A 20,951-nucleotide genomic window follows, 5' to 3' on the forward strand; every position below is an offset into this window, starting at 1 on the left:
CTGTGCGATCTAGAAACTAGATGGGAGAAGTTGGCCAATCAGCGGGGGAAACGCTGTGGAAGCCCGGCCTCCCGATTTCAACAGATTGAAATGTAAGCCTGTCTCCGGCGCCGTCAGGAAACAGATCGAGAATTTTGTCCCTCTTGTTCCTTATCGCACAAGAAGATTTTCTTGGACGCGATTGTGGGGACGGTGGACACGCTGGACGCGGAGCAGGATCCACGCAGGAGGCACAAACCGGACACCGTATTCTTCATTTGCGGCTTTAACACGATGGGTGAGTTCAATGTTGGATCGCTTTTTTCTTTCTCCTGACAGGGATGCAGCGAACGGTCCAACCGTGCCGTAGTGTAACGTGCTGGTAGTTGGGCTGGGAATTTAGCCAGATATTATCCGTGTGCGACGTTTTGACTGCTCTGTTTAGCCGTTAATCCAGGAAGAAACCAGGACGCTGAATTACTATGTGTCAATTACGCACGAGTTTTGGCACCAGCGGCTGCACATCCGTGTGAAGTTTAGTCTGCGTGTAACGACAGCTATCAGTCAGCTATTAGTGTGTGTTTTTCACCCAAACAACACATAAAACTTGAAGCTGCTCATTTCCACTGAGCAGTTTGATGGAAATTATTAAAGCGTAAAAAGACGTGCGTAATTTTTAAAATTCGCAATGAAGAGGTTTGGTTACATGTTGTACGTATGAATCAGAAAAGTGGAATAATGGATTGCAACACAGTTAGACTGTTAATACAGCTGCTGTTTGTGGTTGTTGTATTTATTATTAAGGATATGAGGCCTCATATATAAACGTTTTAACCCGGGTCACTGACGGTGCGCGCTGGGCCTTGTCTTGGTTACCTAACCGCTGTCTCATTGTTGTGCCCTTTTTGTGTGTTTGTTTTCGCCACCAGAGCCTGCCTTCGGTGAGGTGAACCAACTCGGTGGTGTTTTCGTGAACGGCAGGCCGCTCCCCAACGCCATCCGGCTCAGGATAGTGGAGCTGGCGCAGCTCGGGATTCGACCCTGTGACATTAGCCGGCAGCTGCGCGTCTCCCACGGCTGCGTCAGCAAGATCCTGGCCCGCTACAACGAGACCGGCTCCATCCTCCCGGGGGCCATCGGAGGCAGCAAGCCGCGGGTCACCACACCCACCGTGGTCAAACACATACGGACATACAAGCAGAGGGACCCGGGGATTTTTGCCTGGGAGATCCGGGACAGGCTACTCGCCGACGGGGTTTGCGACAAGTTCAACCTGCCCTCCGTCAGCTCCATCAGTCGGATCCTGCGCAACAAGATCGGGAATCTGTCCCAGCAGAGTCAGTACGAGTCGGGCAAGCAGGCGCCTCATCCACCGCCACAACCGACGTTACCCTACAACCACTTGTACTCATACCCGACCTCCAAAGTGCCCACTCCCCCTGGCATGCCCACCCTTCCCGGACACATGGCCATGCACAGGATATGGCCCTCTTCACACTCTGTAACAGATATTCTGGGGATACGGTCTATTACAGAGCAACAAAGTAAGCATGGCTGCAAGGAGGGCGGTTACATTTGTTTATTGCTCTGCATTTATCCAACTTTTGAAGGGGTTTTGCGTGCAAGAGTGCGAATGTGCGTGTGTGTTGAGAGAGAAAATGGGCATATTTTTCTCCTTCAAGTTAGTCTAATTGTTTTTATAGGCCTCCAAAAGCAACTATTGGAACGTTATAAACTCCTAGGCCTCTATGGGGAGAGAGAGCTCAAATGCCGTTTGACCTGCCGCCTGATATTGATTTGAAGGAGAGGCAGGTTAGTCTAGAAACAGATGGTCCAGCTTGGGTAATAATTAAGGAGGCGGATGTGGAGTATTAGAAGGGAAAGGGCGCAGAGATGAAGTGCATCAGAATGAGGTGTGTTGAGAGTTTGCCACGGCATTTTTTTTGTGCGCATTCAGCACGTTTTTCAGGCCTCGACGCTCACATGTAGATGCGTTTTCTGCTGCTTTTGTTGAGTTTGTCGCGCCAACATACAGGTAAAGGCCCAGATAACCGCTGTTTTGGAAACAGTGAAACAGGATCCGGCATAAATCAGTGTTAATGGTCGTCTCGGTGGTGTGAGAGGGATTTTTTTTTGTTTTTTGAGAGCTTGTTTTCCCAGTGGCAGGAGGGGAAGTGCTGCCTGTCCACATAGCAGGATCCAGGATCCCAAAAAAAAAAAAAAAAAAAAGAGGGGGGCTGCCATGCAGAAACACGCCCCGGCTCCTCTCCACTTCCACCGCCGCCATGCGCAAAAACTTGAACTCGGGCAATCTAAACAAAACAAATGTGAGGCAGATATCCACGAGAAAATCACACAGAGGGGAGGAATGTGTTTGGAGAGGCTGCTTTTCTAAACAATTCATGCATTTCGAAATTATTTGCAGATGTTTGTGGCAGTTTTTTTTTTAAACCTTAAGGTACATTTGGTGAAGTGAGAGCCGATTTCTAGTCACCTTTAAAATTACAATTAAAAAAGTGAAATTGGAAATGGCAGGTAATCAAAGAAACATGCACGTTTAATATCATAAGTGATTTTTATCTGAGGTAATATTTATTTTGATGCGCACCGAGGCAAGCACTCTGCATGCGCGACTGCTGCGGGTGAATTCAATCCATCATAAAATACAATCTCAACGTGTACAGCGCAACAGGCTTTTTTTTGTTTGAGTCCCCTCATCGAGTTATGGCATTGGTGGGTTTGCTTTTCCTATTGTAAACATTTGAGAACTCGGTATAATTTATTATCCATTACGCACAAAAGCCTGAGACGATGAAAGTAAATCTAATTTGTCCCAGGACGGTTTGGTGGGTTAAAATGTCCCTCACCTATACCAGAGAGAAAGTCTTCTTACTTAATCTTCAACTGGGCCTCAATCTTCATCTGATCCTCAGGAGGAACCAAAACATTTAGTTTCATCCAGTCTAAACACATTTAGTTTACGGCGAGTGGAAAAATATGACAGAAAATTTCACTTTCTCACTCCTAATCCTTGACAGAAAAAGGCGAATACTGGTCAAATTTAAAGGCTGATGCTTGAAGAAAATTACTGAAGCTAGAGAAAATATCTAAAGGTTAAATTAAAGAAGGTAGAATCTCACTTGCAGACAGCTGGAGAATTGGATTTTGTGTCATATTTTTTGTTTAGTAAATCGAGAGCAGAAACAAACATTTTTACGCACACGAAGGCCCACTGACTTGTATGCAGTTCGTGCGTAAAATGGCAAAATAACCGTGCTTCAGTGCAAAATGTCACAGGGTTTATTGTCTTATGCAACCTGGCTGCTAACCTGCGGCTGATGGATGCATGAGTAACAGCGGCCTGGCCGGTCTTTTTTTTTTTTTTTTAAACCCCCTAATCTTAAAAACCTCTTCCTGACTCCCCTCTCTTCTCTTCTCTCTCTCTCTTTTCTCTTTTGCCCCCCCAGTTAGTGACAGTCCATCCTTTTCCAGCGCCAAACTAGAAGAATGGAGCGCTATAAACAGGACTAATTTCCCAGCAGCAAGCTCTCCACTAGTCAATGGCATGGATAAACCGCATTTAGAACCTGAAGCAAAATACACACAGGTAACAAACGTGGACACCTCTCATATTATCATTATTTTTATTATTAAATTATTGGAGCCTCAAATGCAAGAAGAGTAAAAACAGTCTATCCAGACCTCTCACAATCAGGCTATTACTTTTATTACAGTCTTGAGTTATATATTTTTAAATAATTATGTGGCCTGGAAATTTCCTCTTACACAGCATTAATGCGCTCCTTCTGTTGGAAAGCAAGTAATAGTGCATTTTTATTATTACTATTATTTTTTATTTACAGTGGACACTTGCTTTAGGTGCTGCTTGCCTAGTCAGTGCTTTTATGCAGAATTACAGCTTCAATTATGTATCAATTACTAGATCAAACAGTGTTGTACAGCCTATTGTTACTAGTTTATTGAATATTTTTGAATTAATCATGACGCGCTGGACACTCAGACACTAGTTGGAAGCAAAAATAAGCGCCAGTAATCAATAGTCTGTTTTCGGTTTCTTGGTTAATGATTCTGTCATACAGTGTTTTAATGGCTTGGCTTCAGTCGAGGTCTGAGTCAAGTGAAAAAGGAACAACCGCCATGGCGTCATTTGTTTGTTTTACTCTGTTTTATACGAGAAAATGATTTAAGGAGGAGACCTTTTTTGGTCTAAAACAACAGACGTGCAGGCCGCAACTGTCGGGCTATTCATTAAAGTTAAAGTCAAGAAATAGCCTTGAAAAAATCCAAAGTATAACAATTAAAATTATTAATTAACACACACACACACACACACACACACACACACACACACACACACACACACACACACACACACACACACACACACACATACATCTACTGTTATGGTAATTAAAATTGTTAAAATGTTATGTCCTCAAAATTCTGTTTATAAATTTATTATAATTCCAGAATTAAGTGCAGACTGTAACTTAATATGGCTCATTTCATTTTTATTCAGGTTTACTTCTTCTCTTTTGTCCAAAAATTTATATTTGCGCTTCATACAAAAGGCCTGTACGCTTTTTTGGGGTTTTCCAGCGCAGGTAACAAACGAAAGGTCACGATGCCAGCGATGCGTGCGTAATTTTTCGCAAGTTTTGCCGGAAAATGCGCAGTATTTATCTTGCCACTTTATCACAGAATGGAGAGTTTTTCGTGCTCATTACGCAGAAAACAGAAGCGATGCTGTGGAGATCAGGAGTGGACAAAAAAGAGAGAAAAGAACACCGAGGGCGAGCCATTAAAGCCAGAAAATAACAACTCTATAAATTACAGAGTTTAACTGCATGAAAAACAAAGAATTGCGAAGCGAGCTGCAGTGAAAGAGCGCAGGAGTAACTGAGCCTTTGTCACTCTCAGGCTGCAGCCCTTAATGTTAAATACACTGGAGTGTTTGTGAGACAGACACACAAACTGGGACAGAAAGCGATGTCATGTTCAAACATGGAGGCTGAAAGAGACCCAAGTTTCCAATTTCAAAGCGAGACCTTCCAGTAGCCTGAGATGATATTTTCCTAAAGGTCTCGCTGTGTGAAGAGAAACGCTGAAAACTTTTTTTATTTTTGTCAAATATCAGCAGGCCTAAATCACAGACTCCTATTTCCCAGTGAGGCCAGAGGCTGCGGTTAGAAACATGTGGCCTATAGGCGCTTCTCAGAGGGCAGAGCGGGCAGATGCACCCATGGGACTCTTTCCTCTGGAAGAAGACGAGCATCACTAAAATAGATTTAAGGTTAAATATAGTCTGTGTGGCGACTCCGAGCTCAATCCGATAATGCCTCAAAAAACTACTCCAAAAAATCACCACAATACTCTTTTCGTTACTGAAAATAGAGCTACAGAGATTTTTTAAATTAATTCTTTATTCTGTGTAAATGAACAGATTCTTAACGTTTTAATGATGTATTTGAAATATAAACAGAGTTAAATAATTTTTTAAAAATGTCTGACTTTTGTTCATTAATCATTCATTCAGTTCTGGCTTTGCTTGTGTTTAATAAATCAAAAGGAGATCAAAACACTGTCAAAAATTATTATTTCTACCACCATCTGATTGACAACATGTAACATATTCTCTGTTAGGCCATTTTAAAATGCAACAGCCAATCTGTTTTATTTATATAAACTTGTAAATATTTAATCATCATCACTTCCTTATTATTATCCTAAGATTTAAATATAGGGTATTTTATTGAGTGTGTGTTATTAGATGGACAAAATAACAGGTACACCTAACAAATACTGCAATCTGATCCGGGAGCTGTGCCATAAATACAGCCTTTGTGCGTAAAATTTTTCATTTAGATGACTTTGTGTCAGACAGGTGTTTATTCACCTCTGTGGTTATTTGGTGTTCTTCTATTGCATTTAATTTAAAGGCTGTTTTTTTTATTATTATTATTTTGCATATGCATTGTGTGTGTGTGTGTGTGTGAGAGAGAGTGTGTAGCTGTGTGTGCTGCATGTTTTACTAAGTTGTGATAATCTTTTGGGGAAAATGTTTAATTGCACCAATAGGTTAAAAAAAACACTTTTGGTCTATATAATGAAATATATGCATCAGTACCTTTGTGTAAAGTGAAGACACAAACACCCACAAACACCCGTCAGACACCCACAAACACCCGCCCAGACACCCACAAACACCCGCCCAGACACCCACAGGCCCGTGTGGACAGGCACAAAAACAGCTCTTTGCTCCACGGTTATGCTTCAGAATCACCACAAATGTCAGTTTTTGAAGGATATTTTCCCCATCTCTATTTTAAAGACCCTCTCAGCCGAGTAAGTCCATATGGAGCAAAGTCAAAAAGATCCCAATTGTAGAAATAATTCTCAGTAGTCTCGGACCACCCAGGAACAGAAATTCTGCCTCCCTGCTGAAATGCTTTGGTGAATTCCACAAGTTAAGTCCTGTCGCGGTGCCAGAGAAGCAAAGCCCATTCATGCTCCGAAAACCCCTCCGCTTTGCCTCGTTCTCTATCATATTTCCCCTCTTCCTGCCTTTTCACTCTCAATCTATCATGACATCTGTTTTGTGGCGCCCCCGACCAGCCTGTCTGCCATGTCTGGCCTGGTGTATCAGCGCCCGCCCGTCCACTCTCGGGGTAGAAAACAAGGCCCATATAGCGACGGGCAATCATGCTTGTATGGTTTTTATACTTGTTTAATATGTTCCAGGGGCATGAGAGCGCATAATTGATCATTCGTACTTTCATCGGAATTGGGGAAAATAGGTTTTTTATGTGGTGGCTATTGAAGTTTAAAACTGGAGTCTGTGCTGTTTGGAATTCAGGCAACATCACTTTCGGTTTCTTCTCTACAGCAGACCTTACTTTCCCCCCCATTACAGCAGCTGCCTGTTTACCTGGAATGGTTCCACTTTAGTAAACAGCCGCAAAGAAAAAAAAGATGAAATTGTCTCACTATTTGAGAAGATATTGGGTGAAAATGGCAAACCATGAGTGACCTTTCTGACCTACAATGCAGATGTTCACCTTTCTGACTCTTTTCCTCTCCTTTTTCTCCCCTCCAGACGCCGAGTGGATTGCCCACAGTGAACAGCTATGTCACAGCGCCCAGCATCCCTCCCTACCACCCTCCCACCCAAGTGTCACCCTACATGGGGTACAGCGCCACCACGTCGGCCTATGTGACCGGACCCACATGGCAGCCGGCCAGTGGCAGTGCTCTATCTCCCCACAGCTGTGACATCGTCGCCCCGCTGGCCTTCAAGAGCATGACGGCCAACCGTGACGCCATCCACCCGGTGGCCGCCTCAGCGCTGTGAAGTCATGGACTGATGGGGGGGAGAGGAACGGGGGGAGGTGGGGAGAGGACAGGAGACTCGTGGCTTTCGTCTCACCACCTTTTCGATGAAGGACTCGGCCCCACATGGACCCATATTTGCCTTCCTCCCCCCTTCTCCCTTCCAGCTAAACACACTCAGACTAAAAGACACACCAGGAATAAACGCTTCTTTTTTTTCTTTTTTCTTTTCTTTTCTTTTTTTTTTTACAACAAACGTGTTGTCTAAAAGAACTGGCAGGACAGGTGTTCTGAAGGACTGATGCATGACTGCGCCTCCATCCATCCATCAACATAGTCCTTCTCAGATTCTTTACTGCACACTTCTGCAAATGTCTGTGGGCAAAACGGGGTAATGTATAACTTCATGAATACGCAATCAAAACAAAAGGGGGGAAAAAACTTTGCATTAGTGTTTCAGGGTGCTTATTAATTGCGATTTGTTTTTTAAAATGTTTGTATGCTTTTTGTTGTTGTTGTTGTTGTTTATGATTTGATAAAACTTATGGAGCATTTTGTTTTTTCCCACTTCTCTGAAAATGTAGCCTGTGCAAGAGCTCCAAGAGGGGAAGTTTATTTATTAGATTAAGGTATGTTGAATGAAGTGCAATTAGCCTAACAGAAAGCATGGAAATCTCCACGCACATTTAGACAAAATTGGCATTGGTCTTATGTTGGAGTCTAGAGCATTAACAATTGACAAATGTTGCACAATGAAATTGAATGTATCTTATTAAATTGTTATTGGTCTTCATGGAGTTTGCTGGTTGTTTTGGGGGAAATCCTGCACCTTCACCGCTAAAAAATAATCCCCAACTTCCATCTCTCTTTTCTGCCAGCTGTGCTAAATTCAAGGTATTGCGGCCTGTTTTACATGAGCAGGAAACTGATTTTCATGAAAGGAAAAAAAGAGAAAAGCGTGAGCGCCTGTGCAGGGCCTGTATTTTCTATTACCAGGTGTCACGGCTCACTAAGAAAGTTCATCAGAAATGCTTTGAGCGCACACAGTGATTGTCACCACATAAAGCCATTCTTTTAAGAAATCTTTCGGCCATTAAAGCAGCACAGATCGGTACAATCTTCTCACCTCATTACATTTAATGTGACTCTTTTTGTGTTCATAAAAAATTATACCTGTGCATTAGCAGAGCGACAAAGGAACATATAGTTTAAAGTAAGTCTGTTTTTTACTGATAATTTGCAGAACAAAAAAGTAGTGATACAATTTGTGCAAGAATTTAATGATGTATTTTACACCAGAAGTAAATATAGTGAAGTTGGATTTTTACTTTTGAATTTATAGAAACAGCTGACTTCTTATTTTTAAATGAGGTCGTGCATTTTTGTGCTTTGTTTTTTTGTTGTAATTTTCTACTTTCGTAAAGAATTTCTCTGTCGAGTTTGGTGGAAGAAACAATAAATTAGAACACCGCCGTTGCATGAAAAATCGGAGATGTGTGCGTCTAGGACTCCTGTGGCTGAGGTGGAGTCCGTGTGCATTCAGGGAGCCGCAAATAGGCTCATTGGCCTGCGGTCTCCAAGGTCATCAGACATGTGACCCAAACACGAACCTTCAGCAGCCACAAAAAGGGCCAAACCGGGCTTGTCGGGGCGAACTCAACGTGTTCATTACAAAAGGAAAGCGCACAGGCCAGCTGACAAATGACATGTTTGCAAAATGATGCAAAAAATACTTTCTAAAAGTTTTCGGGGGGGGGGTGGGGGGGGGGGGGGGGGGGGGGGGGGGAGTCTAGTGTAATAATAAATTATGCGTGAGTCTGGCAAGCCCCGTCTAGCCCTGCAGTGGAAACTAGACACTTACACAAAACTGACTGGGACGCGCAGATTGATAACTTGATAGAGCTGCTCATCTGCTCTTTCTGCGCAGCATTTTACCTGCCGGCTTTAGCGTTCAACCCTGCCCGTGTTGCAGCATAAACAGTCCCTCCGTGCAACAGTGTCAACAGTCCTCCCCGTGCAGGAGCTGATTTGACTTGGAAAGCGCTCTTCCCCGCATCCAGTGGTCACGGACCGTTGCTCAGGGATCGTAGTGTTTCTTTGACCGTACGTGAACCACATCACAGGCGACGTGATGATCATACAGGCTCTGTAGCAGGCAGCCCTCACGGCCACCACTTTACCATCCACCATCCATCACGGAACGCCAAATGATAGTTAACTCTCTGAGTGGCATGAAAGAGTCGTTACATGCTCTGGTTTTTTTTTTTGTTGTTGTTTTACCTCAGCCTACACACAAGGCCAAACAACTTTTCCTTTCAACTAAGCTACATGAACTGCGCACAGCCTTGTTAGTCTCGTCTGACTCATACAATAAAATTAAAATGCGGTCGTCTTAATTGACACCAGTGTTTTTTTTTTTTTTTTTGGTTTTTTTTTTTTAACAAAAAACAAAACAAGAACGTCATGTTTTCTAGACAAGGAGGGGAGCTTCTCGAAAGTCTGATAATTCCTGCTCGTGTAGTCTTAATGTCAGTGTGCTTTATGGAAGCGACGTCTCAGAGGCGTAGTTTTAAAAATAGGGCCAGACACGTGTTTATAATTAATTATGGTGAGTGTGACTTCAGTGTCATATGGTTATCTTTACTTCTCCACATGCAATCAGAAACAAGACAGCCATTTGCAAGAGTATAACACAGAGCAGAGAGTGGAGCAGCGACGCGTTTCTGCTCAATGAACATTTTTAAGAAGGGGCTGACGACAGCCAGAGTGTTTTCTTAATGTCTTGAAACAACAGGGCCGAGCAGACAGGTGAGTAAAACCTCGCAGCTATGCTTGGAAAATCACTACATGTCTGGTTTTTGTGTATGTGCGCATGGCTCGCTGCGTTTCTACATGTAAATTGTGGACATTTTAATATGTATTAATCATTAAGTTGCACTTGGAAAGACAGGCCCAGAACGCACGGGTTGTCGGAGTGGAGCCACCGGATTGAAATGTTCCAGATGAAGATGAGGTGTGAGGATTTATGATCGGCAGGGAATTCAGGTAAAAGGGAGGTGGCTCCCGTTGCCTAGCAGTGCAGCTTTACGTGCTACAAACTGACGAGTCTGAAGCGAGCGCACATGCTCGGCGCTCCATTACAGAAAAAGGACAGGTTAAGCGCTTTACAATTCCATCAGTCTGCAAGCCACAGTTGTTAGTCTGTCACCGCAGGGCCCCTGGGCGAAAAACAAACAAACAAACAAACAAAAAACCAGGAGCCGTTCCATTCTGGCAGAGAGAAACTCCCACATTAAAGATGACTGTCAAATGCCAACGTGTCTCGGGATAAGCTACTACCAGATGAGGTTAAGATGAGTCTCTCAGAGCAGCCACTACGCCCAAGGCTGCGCAACAGGTGTGTGTGTGTGTGTGTGTGTGTGTGTGTGTGTGTGTGTGTGTGTGTGTGTGTGTGTGTGTGTGTGTGTGTGTGTTTGCATATTTGAGGAATAGATAGACTGGCAGAGGGAGAGAATGTGTGCGGCAGCCTCCACCTCCCTCCCCCCGATTCCTGCAGCCACATTTGAATTTTCTTGAGCTTGTTATTTTAGCTTGCACTAAAGCTATGTCCTGGCACCGGCTCCCTCCCACCACAGAAGAAGGGGAAAAAAAGGCTGACACTGGGTTGGATAATGCAACTTCTTCTTCTTCAGCTGACAGGTTCTCAAACAACAAAGCGCTCAGTTTGTGGTGGTGGTGGGGGTGGTGAAGTGGTAAAACTGAAGGAAGGTGATACTCTTACATCCACGCCAAGCTCAAACGCTCCCAGTGAAGACAAACATGCGACAGCACAAACCTGCTGTTAAACCCACCCCAAAACACACACACAAGCACGTGCACACAGTGAAGAAACAAGGTGAGGTGGGTTTTTTTTCTTCATTTTATTTGCCACCAATACATGCAAGTAACCGTCCAAAACTGCTCCGCTTTGAAGCTGAGATTAAAAACAAGTGAAATCAACACAATGTTTAGTAAGACAAGCTTGAAATGTCAGGTTATAAAACTCATGAAACATCAAAGATATTCATTTAAAAACAGCATCAACAACATCACTGGTGGAAATTCTACTAAAATCACTACTGTGGCTGTTTGCTTTGCTTGAGATATTCTGTAAAAATTGGCACTATGGGTGTGAGCACAGTTTTATATCTGAGTTCGTGAATCAAGATGTATACAAGCTACTGGTCGACTGATATGGCTTAGATATGATGCCGATATTTGTGCATTTATTAGCAAGGAAATATGCTGCATTAAGTGAATTGTGTGATTTTTTTTGGCTCTGCAGTGCTGCCGTTTCCGGATTTATCTTATATATCTTAGCTCATCTGATATCAGGAAACATCTCCGTATTCTGTCTAATCTTGAATTATAATGTACGCTTGCTTAACTCAACAGGCTGTTTTGCCAATTTCCCTGCTAATTCCAGAGTTAACTTATATTTAATGTGCTATTTCAGGTCTGTGGACATTTTTTTAATAATGTCAACAAAAAGTATGTAAAACTGACATAATTTAATCAATGGTCAACCCTATTAAGCCTCTGAACCCCCAAAACCTGCTCCCAGGATTGAGAGGTATTTTACCTTTAAAAAACATTTAAGAATTCCTCGTCTGTGCTATGCAGTTTCTGGGAAAATAAAAATCTATTTATTTAAAGTCTCGCTTAAAAAATACGCCAAAAACAAATTGTTTGCAATAAGCGTATTCTGTAAAAAACTAAACATCCTGCACTTTTTGGTACAACTGAGAAGGCAATATTAACTCAGCTGCAATCAACAGTCATGTACAATTCTAAAATTCTATAATTTCACTTAGCGGATGCTTTTATCCAAAGCGACGTGCATCTGAGAGTAGATACAACACAAGCAAGGATCTAGTCAGGAGAAAATAGCCTAGATGGGTGCCACAAAACAAGTTGAACAATTGAGTTGTCATTTGAGCTCAGCTGAACTGCAGGTTGTGTTTACTCAGAGCAGAGAGGAGACAAGTATGGGGGGAAAATTTTTAAAATAACAACGGAATATTTATAGTATGTTCAGCGCATTTTTTCTAGTATTGGCACTTGGAAAAATGCATAAGTTGATTACAGGTTTTACCAAAAATATTGTAAAATTATGTAAAATAGTCGATAATCAACTTTTGCTTTTTTTTATGAGTTATGGTATATCTTTGTTACACTGTATGAAAGACTTTTCTAATTTTCTCTTCTTCTAGCTACGGTTGTGCTGTTTCCATAGAGGTGCAGGACTTTATACTGCAGAAAGAAACAAGGCCACAGTGAGTACAAACGCAACAGGAACCAAAAAAAATAAAAAAAATTTGCCCAGAAACTGCTTGGGGTTCAGATGGTTAATCGGTATCACTAATATGTACAGACACATGTGCATCCCTCCACAGCTGTAGAAAGTATGTGAGCTGTAGCTGATTTTACTAGCAGCTTCTACAAAGATGAAGTTCTGATGGATGATGCAGCAGAGCAATACTGACTGACAAACTGAGTTATGTTCATGTAGTGTTTTTTCAAGTATAGCTATAGATAGACATAGTGATTGTCATGTAAACACACCCTGCACTTCATTCATTACTGCTCCTGAAAATTCCATTTACTTTTATTAATTTTATGTCATAAATGTAAGTATTTTGATGTAACATTAAGTATTTATTATGGTGGAATCTCCTTCATCAGGATTATGTGTGTGGCTCGATAGAGATAAGAGTTAAGTCATTATCTCCGGATTTAAAAGTTGCTCTACTCTGATCAATGCATAAAAGTATGTGATAAAATGTCTTTTTTCCAAATGAGCACTGCCCACTTCAAACCAGTCAGAGGACCACACAGAACCCCCCCCCCATAAATAGCTCATGTGAGACAACCAAAGCTGTTTTAAATTTGAAAGACAATAGTGTTCATGTTGGATTTCGCTGCAAGCAGCTCATTGAGAGAATCGGGTTTTGAGGACTTTAAGACTTATTGAAAGCTGTTTTCTATTAGATATGTATTTGTCACTCTTCACATATCGCAGCTGGTCTCAATTCCTGAGAAGATTACTTAGTCATGACATTCTCCCTCCCTGCATTCTAAGAAATATTGTAATGCTGATTTGGTATTTTGCATTTTGGTTTGATGTGGTCAGTTAACAATACTGGCAATGAGGCACAATTCATAAGGCACTAATGTGGGTTTCCTTTTCTCTCTCTCTCTCTCTCTCTCTGTCTTTTACCAGTTTCTCTGAAGCCATCCAGACACATATTCATAGACCAACAGCATCACTGCTCCACCTGCAACACAATATAAGACAGTAATTTGTAGAAAAACACAGAGTGAGCTAATCAGCCAATAGAAACTGCTGGCTAATGTCATGTGATCCCATGAGGGAAGATTTCTGAGGAAAACACAAGAATATATTACAGATTTGCATCAAAAGCTTGTAGGCACTGTCTACTAACAAACTTTCCATTCAAATATTACATAGTTATTGGAAAGTATTATATAAACATTCTTTTTGTTTATTTGTTATGGAATAGATTATATGAAATATACAAATTTGGAGAAAAAATAGAAGGAAATAGCCTCATTTAACTGGAAATACTCATGCAAAACTGTATTTCGATAACATGTGAGTATCTGGGTTCAAAAGATGACAGATTTTAGTCAAAAACTCAAACTAAACAGACCATTTTTCTATTTTCTGTGACAGAAAATGTGATCATGATGATGGCTTTAATATCAGGATAAAGAAATTTATTTTCGTTACCTGGTCCAAGCCTCATTATCTTGGGAACCAACCCCTTGTACAAAGCCAAGTACCTGCAGGAAAGATGAGTGACGCATCAGTATTTTGAACCAAAATGCAAAATACTAAAGTCAGAATCCAGAACATGCAAATGATGTTTAGACTTCAGTTGAGTGTTGGCTCCGTTTATATACACTGTGGTGTAAAGTTCCAATTACATTTACTCAAGAAAAATCTGAAACTTTCCACTTCAGCAGCACTTCTTACTCCACTGCATTTATTACTCCGCCAAGGAATGGTGGAGTAATGTGATGATCGGCGTACGTTTGTCTGTGAATCTGTCTGTCTGTCTATCTGTGTAAAACATTACTCAAAAATGGACTAACGGTTTTGGATGGAATTTTCAGGGGAAGTCAGAAATGACACAAGGACCACCTCATTAAATTTTCACAGTGATGAGGCTTATAGTCTGGATCCACAGCTTTGTTAAGGATTTCCCATTGCCAGATATAGCTGCCGGCTCTGCGTCGCTGTAACCATGACAACAAGTGAACACTGTGTCAGTTACCTGCTGACGATCACATGATTGTGATCCTACAACAAATTGACTGTGATTTATTCATTGGAAATCATACGAGGAACAAATGATTAAACTATGGGGTGTTTCTGAGTCCCACCAATTCCTGCCGCTTGCTACATATTTAGGTCACGCAATGTAGCAAACCCCAGCCAGACAATATTGAAGCTCCTGGTGGTTCACAAAGCCCTTCAGCCATCAGCCTTATTTTTAACACAAATTCACTTTTCTGTCTTTCACTCTTTTCTTCAGGAAACACTAAGAGCTTGTCCCCATCCCAGCTAGGTGCTTCAAAGTTTAGACACATCCTTTGCTAGGCAGCAACAGTGTGGAACCGTTTTCTTTCATCTTTACGTGAATTTTTGGGCTTTTCGACAGCGTCTTCAACATGTCAAGAAACCGCGTCTTAGATAAACACTTCCTGTGCCGCTGGAATGGAGACAAAATAAAAGCCTGTAATATTAAAAGCACGCCTTCAAAATAAAAGCATGGAGGGAACGGTTATTTTAACACTAGCAAAACAAAGGCTTGCCAAAAGTGATGAACTGATCAACAGACCTTTACGAGAGTAATTTACACACAAGTCAGTATCCATACATAACGTGCACGTGTATAACACATACCTGTGCTCAGCACAAGGTAATTTTTTATTAAAGATTTCATCCATCGGAAAAGATATGTCAACTGAGCAGCCTTGGCGGAGTACTGCGCTCTCTGAGTGCTTCTCGAGTAGCTGAGTATGTCATGCAAGATATGACCAAAACATCATGGTTTAGTATGTTGTCCAAAATGTGAAAAAACGTCATAGTTTAGGATGTCATCAAATCATTAAAACGTCATAGTTTAGTATGTTGCCAAAAATGTCACTAAAATGTCTTAGTTTAATGTCGTCAAAAATATGACAAAAACATCATAGTTTAGTATGTTGTCCAAAATCTCATAAAAACATCACAGTTTAGTATGTCGTCAAAAATGTGAAAAAAACATCATAGTTTAGTATGTCGTCCAAAATGTCACTAAAACGTCATAGTTTAGTATGTTGTCCAAAATATGACAAAAACGTCATAGTTTAGTATGTTGTCCAAAAAATGACAAAAACATCATAGTTTAGTATGTTGTCCAAAAGGTGAAAAAAATGTCATAGTTTAATGTCATCCAAAATGTGACCAAAAAGTCATAGTTTAGTATGTTGTCCAAAAAATGAGGAAGAGGTAGCTCAACTAGTTGAGAAGGTGACTCATAAACAAAAGTGTGTCAGAGACGCCGGTTCGATTCCAGCTCATGGTTCTATACTGCAGGTCTTCCCTGCTTTCTTGTCACTAAAACGTCATAGTTTAATATGTTGTCCAAAATATGACAAAAATGTCATACTTTAGTATGTTGTCCAAAATATGACAAAAACGTCATAGTTTAGTACGTCGTCCAAAAGGTCACAAAAACGTCATAGTTTAGTATGTTGTCCAAAATGTAACTAAAACGTCATAGTTTAGTATGTTGTCCAAAATATGACAAAAACGTCATACTTTAGTATGTTGTCCAAAATATGACAAAAACATCATAGTTTAATATGTCGTCCAAAATCTTATAAAAACGCCATAGTTTAGTATGTCGCCCAAAATGTGACCAAAAAGTCATAGTTTAATGTCACCCAAAATGTGACCAAAAAGTCATAGTATGTCGTCCAAAAAAAATGAGGACTAGGTAGCTCAACCGGTTGGGAAGGTGACTCGTAAACACAACCAGTGTCAGAGACACTGGTTCGACTCCAGCTCATGGTTCTTTACTGCAGGTCTCCGCTGATTTCTTGTCACTGAAACGTCATAGATTAGTATGTCGTCCAAAATGTGGAAAAAAGGTCATTGTTTAGCATGTCGTCCAAAATGTCACAAAAACTTCATAGTTTAGTATGTTGTCCAAAATGTCACTAAAACGTCATAGTTTCGTATGTCGTCCAAAATATGACAAAAACGTCATAGTTTAGTATGTCGTCCAAAATCTCATAAAAACGTCATAGTTTAGTATGATGTCCAAAATGTCACAAAAACGTCATAGTTTAGTATGTCGTCCAAAATGTCACTAAAACGTCATAGTTTAGTATGTTGTCCAAAATATGACAAAAACGTCATAGTTTAGTATGTTGTCCAAAAAATGACAAAAACATCATAGTTTAGTATGTTGTCCAAAATGTCACAAAAACGTCATAGTTTAGTATGTTGTCCAAAAGGTGAAAAAAATGTCATAGTTTAATGTCATCCAAAATGTGACCAAAAAGTCATAGTTTAGTATGTTGTCCAAAAAATGAGGAAGAGGTAGCTCAACTAGTTGAGAAGGTGACTCATAAACAAAATTGTGTCAGAGACGCCGGTTCGATTCCAGCTCATGGTTCTATACTGCAGGTCTTCCCTGCTTTCTTGTCACTGAAACGTCATAGTTTATTATGTTGTCCAAAATATGACAAAAATGTCATACTTTAGTATGTTGTCCAAAATATGACAAAAACGTCATAGTTTAGTATGTCGTCCAAAATGCCACAAAAACGTCATAGTTTAGTATGTCATCCAAAATCTCATAAAAACGCCATAGTTCAGTATATCGTCCAAAATATGACAAAAACATCATAGTTTAGTATGTCGTCCAAAAGGTGAAAAAAACGTCATAGTTTAGTATGTCGTCCAAAAGGTGAAAAAAAGGTCATAGTTTAGTATGTCGCCCAAAATGTGACCAAAAAGTCATAGTTTAATGTCACCCAAAATGTGACCAAAAAGTCATAGTATGTCGTCCAAAAAAAATGAGGACTAGGTAGCTCAACCGGTTGGGAAGGTGACTCGTAAACACAACCGTGTCAGAGACACTGGTTCGACTCCAGCTCGTGGTTCTTTACTGCAGGTCTCCGCTGATTTCTTGTCACTGAAACGTCATAGATTAGTATGTTGTCCAAAATGTCAAAAAACATCATAGTTAAGTATGTCGTCCAAAATGTCACAAAAAACGTCATAGTTTAGTATGTCGTCCAAAATGTGGAAAAAAGGTCATTGTTTAGCATGTCGTCCAAAATGTCACAAAAACTTCATAGTTTAGTATGTTGTCCAAAATGTCACTAAAACGTCATAGTTTCGTATGTCGTCCAAAATATGACAAAAACGTCATAGTTTAGTATGTCGTCCAAAATCTCATAAAAACGTCATAGTTTAGTATGATGTCCAAAATGTCACAAAAACGTCATAGTTTAGTATGTCGTCCAAAATGTCACTAAAACGTCATAGTTTAGTATGTTGTCCAAAATATGACAAAAACGTCATAGTTTAGTATGTTGTCCAAAAGGTGAAAAAAATGTCATAGTTTAGTATGTTGTCCAAAAAATGAGGAAGAGGTAGCTCAACTAGTTGAGAAGGTGACTCATAAACAAAATTGTGTCAGAGACGCCAGTTCGATTCCAGCTCATGGTTCTATACTGCAGGTCTTCCCTGCTTTCTTGTCACTGAAACGTCATAGTTTATTATGTTGTCCAAAATATGACAAAAATGTCATACTTTAGTATGTTGTCCAAAATATGACAAAAACGTTGTAGTTTAGTATGTCGTCAAAAATGTCATTAAAACGTCATAGTTTAGTATGTCATCCAAAATGTGGAAAAAACATCATAGTTTAGTATGTCTAAACGATCACATTTTAGTGAACTGAGCAGTCTTGGCAGAGCACTGCACTCTCTGAGTGCTTTTCTAGTTTAGTAACTGTAGTTAGTTTGCAGATTCAGAAATAACAATACAAACTCTAATCCGAATGTAAAGTACAGGTTAAGATGTGGTCAGATAAAACTTTATAGATGCCCTGGAAGAGTATTTCAAGTATTATTGAAGTATTTAAAATCCTCATCACCTCTACCAGCAGCCACATTAAATGATGTACATGATGCACCACTATTTACATTTATATACTGTAATGTAGATTATTGTGAGAGGGACCATTCTGCATCATAAATACCTCCAGTTTTGGTAACTTTAGGTATATTTTGATATATATTATATTATATTATATTTGATTTTTTTTGATCTGAATCCTTCTTCCATCGCTGTATGTATAACTACAGTGCATGTGTTTGCGCTCCTGCTCGTGGCTGTGTAAAAAAACAGTGGATTTGAGAGTTTGCATGTCTGTCTGTCTGTCTGCCGGCCTGCCTGTCTGTCTGTCTGTCTGTCACCCCATCAGGCGGATAGGTTTCTAACATGCCAGCGCTGGCGACTACCTGCTCCTTAATGCATTCAAGGTGATCAGTGGCTGGTTGCCTCCGCCTCGTGCTCCCTGTCCCACTCCCTGCCCCCGCCACTGATGGCGTTAATAAGTCTCGACCCACTTCCTCCCTGGCCCTCTGTCTGATTAGATTGACCCGTGGAGCGCCGTGCGGCTCGTTAGGGTCTGCTTAACGACGTCTCCCATAGGGACCACTAATTAGCTGCGACTGTGTTGTGTTAGAGAAGGGGACTGGATGTGGCGGCGGGGGCACCCTCCACACACCCCTGCGACGACAATGTTTTCAGTGCCGTTTTCTTGCAGCAACCCCCAACTGCAAACTAACAACATGCACTAACTACAAACATGTCGCTGGCCCTTGTCTCGCGGAGCCGCATGGGGGAAAGTGGAAAGCCTGGGGCAGCTGCTAACATAACATACATCTTTCCTTGAAGCTTCCATTTGGAGCTGTCATTGTCTGAGGCTTGAAAATATGTTAACATTTACTATACAGCTGACAGACTGCAGAAATGTATGATCACACTCGCGGGGGAACACAGCCCACAGTCGAACATGACTCTTTGGTTTCCATTCATTGGATCACAGCTTTGCATCAGACTATTCGTGCACTTCCCCTGTACTTAGTGGAGGAAACTCACACCAGGCAATCAAAGCCTGCTAACTTGTAGCTGCAGCTGCTACATTTGTCTTCCCTGACGGTCAGTTTGGCAGGTAACCAACTATCAATTGCTAACAAAACAGACAAAGTGGCTCATTATTTCTTGGATGCACCAGTGACAGTGATTCAAGTTTTGCTCTGATGATCCATCACTACTTGTTCATTACCCTTCCTCGCGGTACACCAGCGCCATGGTCTGGAAGCAGGTGCGGTACTTGATCTCCCCCGGCACTGGCTGAGGGCCTTGGATGCGGCTCTTGGCGACGTCGAAGGGAATGTTCACGCACGAGGAGATGGTCCCCGACACAAGGCCGATGGTAAACTTCCTCAGAAACTCAAGGGTGGGGTCCTGCGAAAAGAAGAACAGGAGAGTCTTTTACTGGAATCATTACTGGCACAAAACTTAAACAACACATAAAACGCCTGCAGAGATTAAAAGAATGTAGCGACCGTGAGTTGACAAAGTCGGCAGTGAGACATGATGTGTCTGTGAGCGAAAGTGAGGCAGAGCATGAGGGGACTTGTGCATATGATTGCAAAGCTGGCATGAAAGCCCTGATCATTTTATGGTAGCGGGGGGCAGATTAGTGCTTCCTGACTGTGGTGCGGTGCTCTGATTGGCTGAGCAGAAGCACATGTTCTTCAGGGAGCCAAGACGGAGGATTTATAAACAGGGTTCATGCAGGCAGACTGGGGAGGCATATGGGGACAATTTGGGTAATTGGGCTGTGACTCGGCACAGGGGTATTACTGTACCAAAGAAGCCCAGACTCAGAGAGCTCTGACAGCTAATTGGCCAGGATATTTTTACAAATGACAGCAGCCTCTCTGGTCCAGGCCTTTCTCAAGCGGCTGGACACCCTGAGAGCCGTGGTAAATCAACAGCTAATCCCACTTCTTCTGTTTTTTTCAAGTGGGATGTGGGGAAAGGGGGTAACATAGCCGCGGCCTAAGTACACCCATCAACCCACTTCCTAACAGCCTTAAGCAAACATCTCCTCACACATTCGCTTGTGAATAATGGCAGTGTGCTATCTGCCTCTTCTGTGCTATTCAAATGGCCTCATGAGAGGAGCCTGGGCTTGGCACACCAAATTTGACTACAGACACGTTTGAGTTGCAAGCTCGTTGCTCATGTTGCTGACAAAAGGGGGCTGTGGAGAAAAGCCACCGACTCGGCCTGCAAGTTGTCACCGGTGACAATATTTATGCTTCGTTGCCTCAACAATGGCAATCGTGAGAGTCTCCCAAACAGATCACTCCATTAATGTACACAGCGACGGATCATTCCCAAAAGGCCACGGCCACAATCTAAGAAGAGAGCTATTTGAGTCATCCAGCCACATAATTATCATTTACAGAAGATG

At 41.5% G+C, this 20,951-nt stretch overlaps 2 protein-coding genes across 2 annotated transcripts in view; one reads left to right on the plus strand and one right to left on the minus strand.

Annotated features, from left to right (window-relative positions):
* Window positions 1–97: 97 nt before the first annotated feature.
* pax9 (paired box 9) lies at window positions 98–8,122 on the plus strand. Its single transcript, XM_023272368.3, has 4 exons — window positions 98–277; window positions 909–1,523; window positions 3,447–3,586; window positions 7,097–8,122. The coding sequence occupies exons 1-4, from the start codon at window positions 274–276 to the stop codon at window positions 7,349–7,351; spliced, it is 1,014 nt and encodes a 337-aa protein (XP_023128136.1). The 5' UTR covers window positions 98–273; the 3' UTR covers window positions 7,352–8,122.
* A 3,108-nt stretch (window positions 8,123–11,230) lies between these two features.
* The window catches only part of slc25a21 (solute carrier family 25 member 21), a 114,767-nt gene continuing 105,046 nt past the window's right edge, over window positions 11,231–20,951 (minus strand). The window contains exons 9-11 of the mRNA XM_023272620.3: window positions 19,752–19,933; window positions 14,123–14,175; window positions 11,231–13,646 (exon numbers count right to left, since the gene is read on the minus strand). Coding sequence (XP_023128388.1) covers window positions 13,585–13,646; window positions 14,123–14,175; window positions 19,752–19,933 — 297 coding nt within the window. The 3' untranslated portion in view covers window positions 11,231–13,584. The remainder of the gene's footprint in view (window positions 13,647–14,122; window positions 14,176–19,751; window positions 19,934–20,951) is intronic.

Source organism: Amphiprion ocellaris, chromosome 20 (genome assembly GCF_022539595.1).
Source record: "Amphiprion ocellaris isolate individual 3 ecotype Okinawa chromosome 20, ASM2253959v1, whole genome shotgun sequence".
NCBI classification, from domain to species: domain Eukaryota; kingdom Metazoa; phylum Chordata; class Actinopteri; family Pomacentridae; genus Amphiprion; species Amphiprion ocellaris.

Bases quoted from the DNA above. Each gene is read 5' to 3' on its own strand.
- pax9 (XM_023272368.3), top strand. The intron at 1,524-3,446 runs GTAAGCATGGCT...TTGCCCCCCCAG, and splicing joins GTCTATTACAGAGCAACAAA to TTAGTGACAGTCCATCCTTT. The intron at 3,587-7,096 runs GTAACAAACGTG...TCTCCCCTCCAG, and splicing joins CTGAAGCAAAATACACACAG to ACGCCGAGTGGATTGCCCAC.